This window comes from Pinus tabuliformis, chromosome 3_2 (assembly GCF_031772625.1).
Source record: "Pinus tabuliformis cultivar Carrire ecotype Pingquan chromosome 3_2, CPIR1, whole genome shotgun sequence".
NCBI lineage: Eukaryota > Viridiplantae > Streptophyta > Pinopsida > Pinales > Pinaceae > Pinus > Pinus tabuliformis.
Window position 1 is genome coordinate 972,390,163 of NC_142302.1, and position 11,792 is coordinate 972,401,954.

The 11,792-nt window shown below is 42.9% G+C and overlaps 1 protein-coding gene across 1 annotated transcript; it reads left to right on the top strand.

The window, feature by feature from the left end:
- Positions 1–5,278: 5,278 nt before the first annotated feature.
- LOC149183873 (uncharacterized) lies at positions 5,279–6,274 on the top strand. The gene has a single exon (XM_089415123.1). It carries the CDS (start codon positions 5,279–5,281, stop codon positions 6,272–6,274), a length of 996 nt encoding a protein of 331 aa, XP_089271249.1.
- The last annotated feature ends 5,518 nt before the right edge of the window (positions 6,275–11,792 follow it).

The window sequence follows — 11,792 nt, forward strand, 5'->3', positions numbered from 1 at the left end:
TGGTGCTGATTTTGTACTAGGAGTCCAATGGCTACAATCCTTGATTACAATAGTTTTTAATTTTCAAGAACTTTTCATGAAATTCTCTTCAAAAGGAAAGGAAGTTGAATTAAGGGGTATCGCAGGGAAACCGTGGAAGATAATCAACTCTAACGGAATGAAAAAGCTTCTAAAGATATAACAACAAGGCATAATTGCACAATTATGTTCACTAGAGGTTTCCACATCGAAATCATCCATTTTTCCACATCTCCAAAAAGTCTTGGCCAATCATTCCAAGGTATTTGAGACTCTCAAAGGCCTCCCACCTGTTCGTGATCATGATCGTGCTATTAATTTGGTTCCAGGAAGTGTTCCTCCAAACATCAGGCCTTACAGATATCCCTATGTCTAAAAGAGTGAAATTGAATGTATGGTTGCAGAAATTCTAGAGGCTGGTATAATTCAATCTAGTCAAAGTTATTTCTCTGCTCCAGTATTATTGGTTCAGAAGAAGGATGGATCATGGCGCATGTGTCCAGATTATAGGGAGCTCAACAAGCTCACTATTAAAAATAAATTTCCCATTCCTTTCATTGATGAATTATTGGATGAATTGGATGGATCAATTTACTTCACCAAGTTGGATCTTCGTTCAGGATATCATCAAATCAGAATGAAGACTGAAGACATTCCAAAAACAACATTTAGAACTCATGAGGGTCATTATGAAATTTTGGTCATGCCTTTTGGCCTTACTAATGCACCTTCTACATTTCAAGGTTTGATGAATTCCATTTTCAAACCCTTCCTTAGAAAATTTGTGTTAGTATTTTTTTATTATATACTAATCTACAACAAGTCTTGAAAGGATAATTTCCAACATGCTGACATGGTGCTCAAACTATTGGAGGAGAAACAATTATATGTAAAAATATCCAAATGTTTCTTTGTTATACAAGAGGTGGAATATTTGGATCATATTGTATCCCATGAAGGTGTTAAGGTAGACGCTAGCAAAATTAAAACCATTAAGGAATGGGAAATCCCCACATCCATAAAGCATCTACGAGGATTTTTCGGGTTGACAGGGTATTATCACAAGTTTGTTAAGAATTATGGGAGAATAGTAGAACCTCTAACAACATTATTGAAGAAAGATGCATTTTCATGGAATCGACAAGAAACGAAGGCCTTTGAACATCTTAAAGAGGCAATGTGCCAAGCACTAGTCTTAGCCACACCGGACTTCACAAAAACCTTTATTGTGGAATGTGATACCTTAGGAAATTGAATTGATGTTGTTTTAATGCAAGAAGAAAGGCACATTGCTTTTGAAAGTCGTCCAATCAAAGGAAGGTATTTACACAGAGCTATTTATGAGAGGGAAATGTTGGCAATACTACATGCACTTAAGAAATGGTGACCCTACCTAATGGGAAGACACTTCAAGGTAAAAATAGAGCATGATAGTCTTAAATACTTTTTAGAACAAAGATTATCTTCAGAAGAGCAGAAAAAATTGGTCACAAAGATGTTGGGTTATGACTTTGAAATCATCTACAAAAAAGGGAAGCAAAATGTTGTGGCAGATGCACTTTCAAAAAAGGATGAGGATGTGGAAGCATTTCTTTATGCCATTTCTATTATCCAACCAGATTGGATAAATGAAGGAAGGGATGAATGGAAGAATGAGGAGAAAGTGTGGGCACTCATTCAAAAGATACAACAAGATCCCAGTACATCTGATACATTTAGCTGGAAAAATGATTCGTTATGGTACAAGGATTAGTTATACCTATGTAAGAATTCCCAACTCAAACAAAAGATTCTTAGGGAATTGCACACCTCTCCCTCAGGAGGGCTGTCAGGATTTCTAAAAACCTACCACAGGGTTAAGAAGGATTTTTTTTGGGATGGCCTTAAATCGGATATTCAAAATTTTGTGGTGGAATGTTTGGTTTCCCAACAAAATAAAGTTGAAACAATTAAGACCCCAGGACTATTACAACCTTTATCCATTCCAAGCCAATGTTGGGAGGAGGTTTCAATGGATGTTATCACAGGTTTACCCAAGTCCAAAGGAAAGAGTGTTATCATAGTGGTAGTTGACAGACTTACGAAGTATGCACACTTTTGTGAGTTATCTCATCAATTTAAATCGAGTACAGTTTCTACTGCATTTATGGAAACGATTCAAAAGCTACATGGAAACCCAAAGATTAATGTAAGCGATAGAGATCCCATTTTCACTAGAAATGTTTGGACAGAATTATTTTCTTGTCTTGGTACTCAGTTAGCTCATAGCTCATCTTATCATCCTCAATCTTATGGGAAAATTTAGATAGTAAAAAAAACTTTGGAAGGATATCTTCATTGCTTTGTATCTAATAAACAAACACAATGGGTGAAATGGTTGCCTCTGGCTGAATGGTGGTATAACACTTCCTTCCATATTGCAACAAAAATGACCCCATTTATGGAACTTTATGGATATCATCCACCATCCATCACATCATATTTAAGAGAAAAGTCTAAGGTTCAAGCAGTGGAAGATCACATCCAGCATCAACAACAAGTTCTCAAACTCTTAAAGGATAACCTCACCTTGGTGCAAAATAGAATGAAACAACAGGTAGATCAACATCATAATGAAAGAAGTTTTGATGTAGGTGATTGTGTATTCCTACAGCTACAACCATATAAATAAATGTCCCTCAAGCAAGCTAAGAAGGATAATAAATTATCACCAAAGTATTATGGTCTGTAGAAGGTGTTGCAAAAGATAGGTACTATGGCATACAAATTGGAGCTTCCTGCAGCTTCCTGAGTGCACCTAGTTTTCCATGTTTCATGCTTAAAGAAGGTTATAGGTGATAAGCTTCCAGTTCAAACAATATTGCCAGAACTTGTTGAGAAGGAAAAATCATATTGGAACCTGAAGGAGTCAAAGAAACAAGAACTCGACAGCTACGAAATCGATCAATTTCAGAGTATCTCATCAAGTGGAAGAACTTACCCTTGAAGATTCCACATGGGAAGATGATAATTTTATACAGAAGCATCCAGAACTACTCAAGCATTGAGGACAACACTTTTTTGAAGGAGAGGGGCATGCTAGGTCCCTATAATACTAGTGATTCCCCCATTACTATTTTCGTCATATCCCTTATTGTTATTGTTGTGCCGTTATTGTTATTATTGTGCCCCATAGAATCCCACTATTGTTATTTTTGTGCCTTTATATTATTATTGTTAGGTCGGCTTTGGTTATATTGTGACCCCTTAGAATCCTATATATAGAAAGGTGGTTTTTTCATTTGAATCATCTAAGAATTATTCATTTGTGTAATGTAAAAGAGGTTGCCCCCTCGAAGAGGCTTATTTATAAGGCACTAATCTATCTTTTCTATCTTTTTGTGAGTTGGTTTCATAACACAGATTGATGAACTAAATATCATAAAGTGTGCCATATTTGGTTTGTTACCTAAAAACTCTTTGTTTGGTGCACTCATCGTGAGAATTCTATTAGGGCTTTTGTGTTGCAAATAAATAATTGTGTTGCATGCTTCAACCTAGAAGTGAAATGGGAGTGTTAATGAGAGGCGGATCGACTACGGCTCTGCAACTAGAGTTCAAGCGATTCTCTGAAACAGCGCAGACAAAATCGTTTCTGCATCCACAGATTGATTGTTCACCTGGAATCGACAGCGCCCGATAGGCTTAACTAGAGCGGAAATGGATTTCCCCCGGGGGGGGCCTCAAAGCCCTCCCCCACATCCAAACATGTACCTCCAGGGCAAACTGGGACTTCGGCCTTTGGGTCGGTACAAGGAGAGGCGGATAATAGAGAGTCCCCTCAGCAGGATAAAACAAATGCATCCACCAGTCGGTCATACAAGAGCAGCGAGATACTAGAAAGAAAAGATAAGCAAGAGGAAACGCCTAAGGTCACCTCGAAGACATGCAAACCAATAGCAGCTGAAAGGCCCAAGATAGAACTGCCTAGTTAGAAGATCAATGAACGAATCGAGTATATGACGGACCATGCACTCATTGGAAAATTTATTGGATTTTGGCTGATAGAAAAAGCCCTGTATGGATGGATCTCGGCTAATTGGAAACCCAAGGGTCATGTCACATTGCAGCTAGGACCGAAAGGGTTCTTTACTGTGATCTTCTTGAGCCTAGAAGACAAGTACAGAATCTTGGACGAGGGGCCTTATTTTTTCAATTCAGCAGGATTGTATTTAAGGGAATGGGTAGCAAGATTCAACCCGGATAAGGAAGACCTCAGCTGGGCACCAGTGTGGATCAAAATGTACTCACTTCCAGAGGAATATTGGGATGAAGGTCTACTCAAAGACATTGGTAATGGGTTGGGCGAATACATAAAATCGGCAGAAGAGACAAAGCTATGCAGATACACATCCTATGCCCTCATTTGCGTCTTCATGCGCCTGGACTGTCGGACTCGGTAATTCTCTTCCATGATGACTATGAATGGATTCAACCCTTGGATTATGAACATGTACCCTTTCACTACCGTAAATGTCATGCTCACGGGCATCTCTTTCGGGACTGCCCGTTAAATGCCAAAGCCAACACCTCCGATCCCTCTGACATGCCGGCCCAAGATGGCTTTACCAAAGTTCCTAGCCGCAAAAGATCGCACAAAAAGTCTTCTACGGGGAAAAAACCCCAGCAGGACGTTGCCTCCTTCCCTTCTACGAGCAATAGTTTTGAGATTCTTGCTAAAACTTCAGAAGATCAGCCCTTGAACTCAAAGCCCAACCCTACGCCTATTTCATCATCCGCAATCCCTCCTCCTTCTGGTTCATCTCCCGCAACTCATCCCCCCAAAGATGATATTGGAATCCCTAAGGAGGGCCGAAAGGGCTCAGATGGGAAAGAAAATGACATGGAAGTTGACGGCTTTCCAAACAAACCCTTGAGCTTAGCTATATCTTCAGAAGAAAATAGTCAGTTACAACAGATGGACGAAGAACCAGAGAGTATTGATTTGGGAGGACTTGACATTCTTGAGCTCGAACTAGCCTGCAAAAAGAAGGACTATGACAATATTCTAGAGCATCAGCTCAACACACTGGAAGTCATCATTTCTAGGGCTTATCAGTAGCAATAGTTGGGCATTCAGCTGAGCAGTCCCAAAAGATACCAAAAAGCGGGGGAGAAGAACAGACCTCCAACGAACAATTGCAATAGGGAAGATCCTGGTTGACTCAGGCAGGTATGCTAAGTTGACAAAGTAGTACAAGCCCACCACTAGTAGTGAATCATGAAGCTTACTTCATGGAATTTAAGGGGGCTCAACAGCCCAGGGAAACTGAGAATAATAAAAAACATGATAAAGCAGGAGCAGCCACAGATCTGCTTTCTTCAAGAAACAAAGTGTAACAGTAGCACTCTTGGAAACATCCTCTCTAGAGCATGGCCAGGCAGTCACTCGGTTGCAGTGGACACTTTGGGAGCCTCGGGTGGGCTAGCCATTGCCTGGAATGCGCAAGCGATAACACTGTCAGACTTTCATGCATCTCACCACATTATTCAGGCCACTTTTCACATTATAGGCACTAACATCCATGGCCACCTTACCAATGTTTACTTCCCGCAGGAAGCAGGTAACAAAATAGCGTTACTAAATACTATAGAAGCTCTAAACTTTAATAGAATACATCCTCTTTGGATCATTGGAGGAGACTTCAACATGATCACTAAGCTAGAGGAAAAGCAAGGAGGTAGAGCTAAGATGGAGCAGGAAAATGGCCACTTCAAAGAATTCATCCAAAACAACTCTCTAATCGACCTGCAATTTTGCAATGGCACGCACACTTGGAGCAATCGTAGAACTGGGAAGCATCAAATCGCTTCCAAACTAGACAGATTCCTCATATCTGACAACGTGATACATTTGGGAGGTGACATAGCGGCAGTAATTCACCCTTATTTCGGCTCTGATCGTTGGCCTATCTCCCTCCAGTGGCAAAGACCAGGCAATGCCACCAAACGGCCTTTTCGATTCGAAGAGTTTTGGCTTACCCACCCTGCATTCAAAGACTTCATCAGGTCTACTTGGAACACCTTCCTATTGCCAGAGGGGTCTAAAATGTTTCAGTTTCAACAGAAACTCAAACATCTCAAATCCCAAATAAAGCGCTGGAATCAAGAGACATTTGGAAATATTTTTCAGGCGCAACAGGACCTAAACAAGGAAATGAAAGAACACCAGCAACAAATAATTACTGGGGGACACAATGAAAGGACCTTGGAATAGGAACAGCGCATTTACAATCAACTGGAGGAGAGGAGAAAGCAGGAGGAAATACTATGGAAGCAGAAATCCAGGATTAGGTGGCTGAAAGAAGGAGAAAGGAACACTAAATTCTTCCACCGAACCACAGTTCAAAGAAGAATGCACAACACTATCTCTTTCATTCAGAAGCAAGGAGGGGAAAGAGTGGAAAAGCATGATGAGATCGAGCAAGAGTTTCTAAGACACTTCAGGCAAGTTCATCAAGAGCCCCTCACAGATAGACGGCCTGCTATAGAAAAAATCACCCAAAATGTGCCGAAAATTATCACAGAAGAACATAACGAGCTCCTTCTATGCCCTATCTTGCCTCAGGAGGTGGATGCTGCTATGAACCAGCTCAAGGAGGGAAAAGCCCCTGGCCCAGATGGCTTCACTACCACCTTCTTCCACTCCTTCTGGGAGCTGATTAAAGAAGAGGTCTGGCAAGTGGTGGAGGAATCACAAACTCTTCACTGGCTTTTGCCCTCTCTCAACTCAACTTTCATTGCGCTCATTCCAAAAGAGGAGAGAACCAATACTCCGGATAAATTTCGCCCAATCGCTCTTTGCAATGTTATTTACAAAGTGATCTCTAAAGTCATAGCCAACAGGTTAAAGCCGCTATTGCCCCTGCTCATCTCGCCTGAACAATCTAGCTATGTGGAAGGAAGACAGATCTTCGATGGTATCATCCTCACGCATGAAATCATACACTCCCTCAAGCACTCCAAACAAGCAAGTATGATTCTCAAGCTTGATCTTTCAAAAGCTTTTGACAAGCTCAGTTGGACATATATTCAAAAAATGTTAAATGCTTTTGGTTTCTCTCCTATGTGGGTTCATTGGATTATGAGTCTTATCTCCACATCTTTCTTCTCTATACTCATAAGTGGCATCCGTTCCCGTCCTTTCAGTCCCTCTAGAGGAATAAGGTAGGGCGACCCTCTCTCCCCATTCCTCTTTGTGTTAATGGCGGAAGGCCTGGGCCGCCACATCAAACATGCCCTCCTCACCCAGAAGCTCAAAGGTTTATCCATTCACAACTCCCCGGCAATAACTCATCAGCAGTTTGTTGATGACAACATGCTTTTTGGTTATCCGTCTGTCCAGGAAGCCTCTCTGTTCAAATCCCTGCTGAATGACTTCTCTGAGGCCTCAGGAACTAGCATCAATAAGGCTAAATCACAGATTTTTTTCTTCCACACTCCCCCTGTCGTTCAGCACGCCATAGCTCATATCTTGGGTTTCTCCATAGACTCTCTCCCTTCCAAATACCTTGGAGCCCCCCTTATTGATTCGGCCATCAAGCATTCTTCCTGGCGCATACTCCTCGAGAAGCTTGAATCTCGCCTCAATCTATGGACGCACAGAACGCTGAATATTGCTAGTCGTTTGGTGCTCATCAAAGCTGTGTTACAGGCAATGCCGCTTTATTTATTCTCTATCCTTGCAGCGCCTAAGTGGGTAATTAAAAGAATAAAGGATCTACAGCGCAACTTTCTTTGGGGGACTATAGGCACAAATCGTAAATGGGCCTTGGTAAAATGGACCACAGCTTGTATGCCCAAAGAAAAAGGAGGCATTGGCCTGAGGTATCCCAGCCACAGTGATGCCATCATGTGTGCAAAAATATGGTGGCAATGGCTCTCTACCCGCAATAAGCCATGGGTAGCCATCTGGACTGCCAAATACGCCAATCATAGGCCATAGGAGGAGCTCATCAGATTCACTCCCACTGCAAAAGGTTCACTTATATGGAATGCTGCCAAACAACACTTCTTGTTGATTCAGCAACACAGTTTTTGGGAAGTAAGAAATGGTAGAACAGCTCGGTTCTGGATGGATGCTTGGAACCAATTGCCAAATCTCAACAGCATTCTTAACCAGATTCCAAGCCACTTTGAGGAGGAGCAGCAACAGAAAGAGATCTGGCAGCATTGGACTCAGGAGACAGAGCAAGGGTACAGACAATGGAAGCAAAGTGATAGGATAATCAGGAACGCGGATCACCAGTCTATGAGGGAATTGGAAAGGGAGCTCCAAAAGCGACGTATAAGATACTCTGATGGCAGGGACATTCTTCGATGGGGTTACACGCCTAGAGGAACCTTTTCCACCACAGAGGCTCATAAAATTATATGCACAGAACCCTCGCCCCCTGATCCCATTTGGGGTAGAATATGGGCACCAGGCACCTGGCCCAAAGTCTCTCTCTTCCTCTGGCTGGTTGGGCATCAGAAAATTCTCACATGGGACAAACTCAGGCGAAGAAACTATCATGGCCCCTCAATCTGTGTCAACTGTAACTCTCAGGAGGAAACACTCCAGCACCTTCTGGATTCCTGCACCCTAGCCAATCATTTGTGGGAGAAGGCAAGCTTCAGATGTCAAAGAAGATGCAGAGTGTCGGACGACATCACCAACTCCATACACCATTGGAAAAAGAGTCCCTACAAAAGTGAAATTCTCAACCATTTATGGAGAATGATTCCTGGGCTCCTCCTTTGGTGCATCTGGAAAGAAAGGAATAAGCGCATATTCAAAGATCAAAGCTCTCTGTTAGAGATCATCTGGAGCAACTTCTGTCTGAATCTCAAAGAGACACTGGCGCTCCGCACCTGGAAGCAGGACGACCTTCCCACTCTTGCTAATGAGAAGGCCATCTGGGCAAACTGGAACATGCAACTCCCACAGGAAATTCATAATCAAGCCCCCTCAGAGAGCATCAACATAAAAAAGGACTCTTGGACAGCCCCCCCAAAGCACACTTTCAAGCTCAACTTTGATGGAGCTTCAAAGGGCAACCCTGGAGAAGCAGGATTTGGTGGAATATTCAGAAATCACGAAGGCCTACCCCTCCTTGTTTACTTCGGAAATATAGGATGGGATACCAACAATTCGGCTGAGTTGGAGGGTCTTTGGCAAGGTCTCCTCCTCTCCTGGAAACACAACTTCCATCCCCTGGAGATCGAAGGTGATTCCTTAATCCTTATCAACATGGCCAAACAACTCCTAAATGGATCTCATGCGAGGAAAATTTCCACTAGTTGGAGACTCGAAGCAAGATTGGAGGCCATAGAACAAGCGCTTCTCAACAATAGGGCCATCATCTTCAATCATGTTAAGAGGGAAGGCAACAAGGTCACTGACCTTCTGGCCAACGTGGGTGTGGAAACTAAGCATACTCTAAGCACAGGAACTCTAGACATAATTCTGAAACATGATCAAGAACAGGAATGCAAACTTTTGGTCCAAAGGGATGCTGCCCTCCCGGATGCGGGTGTTTAAGATGGCCTTAAATTCGATGGGACTGGAGTGGGGTGAGAAAGGCCGCCACCTGCCAGCCTTGTACAACGAAGTTATTAACCAGTTGACGGATGATCATAGGCATGTGGGCATTGCTATGTTTAAGGGAATTAGTGCAGGCGACCTTGAATTATCTTTCACCTCCGCACGCTCTGATATGTTCTGGCTCTCGGCTCCCATGAATGCCATAGTAATAGCGGGCACGTCTCGAGGTAGGGGAAAGGGTAATAAAACTAGCCTCCGCCATGGGTTTGTTCAGGTGTCTCTTATGTTATGTTGGTTGGATGCAACGAAGCTGGGCTCCTGCTCTGTTAGTTCGGAGAAGCTGCCTCAGTCAATTTCCTTGATTCTCTCTGAAGCTTTGGGTTCCCGTCTGATTGTTCGCTTGTCTGGCCTGTGCCCTACTTCTCTGGTTGCTTGTTCTGGTTTCCACAAAGGCGCCGTCGCTGTCGACATGCCTCGACTCCGCCATAGGATGATAAGTCGCAGAGGCACCCCTCGGAGGGCGCCCTCTAGCCCTTCATCCCTCTCTCCCTCCAGTGACTTCATTTCAAGCCATTACCCTCGCACTCGCAGTGGGAGAGGGCGCTTTCTGTGGCCCAGTCAATTCCTTGAGCCCAGTTCTCCAGGTTCCTCGTCCTCGCCCTCCTTCGGCTCTGCAATCTTCACTTTTAATTGCACCCTGAACCGTCCAAGGATTACTGCTCATGTCTCAGTGCTCTTTCTCGAGGAAGCCCAGGAAGGGGGAGAGTCCAGTGCTCATTAGGAGGACCCAGGCTTAGTTTCTGTGTCGAATCCTGGCTCTCCGCGAGCTATGGAGATTCCTGCGAGCAATGTTAATGACATAGTGATGGAGCCAACGGCCCCAGGTTTGTTTGTGAATGATGCTGCTCGAGCTCAGGATCTGTCTGACGGTGGATGGTGCAGAATCGTGGAGGAGCCTCCAGACGCCTAATTCATGCTCTGCAGCTCTGTCTCAGGTTATGCGGCCCAGTATAGAGGGCTTTTTGCCACAGTTGATAATTTTTGTAATTGCTGTTACGCCAGGGTTAAATACGCATGTTTTTTGTAATGCTTGTAAGCTCAGTAAGGCCAAGATGGTTAACACTAGATCCCCTGTGTGGGACTGCATAACATGGTCTCGTCCAAACTCACTGTCTTGGACAATTCTCTGTTTCAATCTGCCTTTCCTTCTGGGCAGCTATTTTTGACGCTAGTCATGCTGTAACTGTACACCTTTAATGTGAATAATAGAATAGTCTTATTTAGAGGAAAAAAAACCTAGAAGTGAAACGATAGGCCTTGAACATGTAATATTATCTGTGAAGCTCCCACAATAATTTTTTTCGTCCTTTCAGCCACCCCATTCTGCTAGGGTTTATGAGGTATTATTAACTTCTATTGAATGCCTTATGATGCACATAAGTTCTTGAATTCATTTGACACATATTCTCCACCATTATTTCTTTTGAGAGATTTAACTTTCCTGCCAGTATCTTTCTCGACAAGTGCTTTAAATTGACAAAATTTAGTGAACGTGTGATCTTTCTTCTGCATGAAGAAAATCCAACACTTACAAGAAAAATCATCAATAAATATTGCATAATACCTATTCTTGGTTGTGGAGGTTGTCGAGAACGGTCCACACACATCTAAGTGAACTTTATCAAGGATCGCTTGTGCTCAACTGTATTTATCATGAAAGGAAGCTTTGGTGTACTTACCAAATGTAAACCCTATGCATGTGTCTCTCTGCTCTAGTGTGCCTTTGGGAAGTTCTGTAGAAATTCGTTGCATTATCTTCAAACTTCCGTGTTTCAAGTGACCCAATATTCTATTCCAAAACTCACCGATGTCTCGACTGTGCACCTTCTCTTCTTTTGTGCTCAAAGATACATAGTATTCTACATCCAATTTGTAGAGGTTCTTCACTCGAACCCCGATCTGCTTCACCTTTCCAGAGGCTATGCGGTGAAGGAAAACCTTTCCCTTTCTAAACATCACATCATAGCCATGGTCCTCTAACATGGCAATTGAAACCAAATTATTCTTCAAACTTGGAACATACATGACATATTTTAATGTGAGAGGAGAATCAGACTCCCTCTAAAAGGTAGTAGTACCAATGTCGGTCACGGTATACCTCCCACCATCTCCCATCTTGATGTGCATCTCGAGGTTCTCCTCTGAGTCA

What these genes read in the sequence shown, in the direction of transcription:
- LOC149183873 (XM_089415123.1), top strand. Translation starts at nt 5,279, where the DNA reads ATGAAGCTTACTTCATGGAATTTAAGGGGGCTCAACAGCCCAGGGAAA.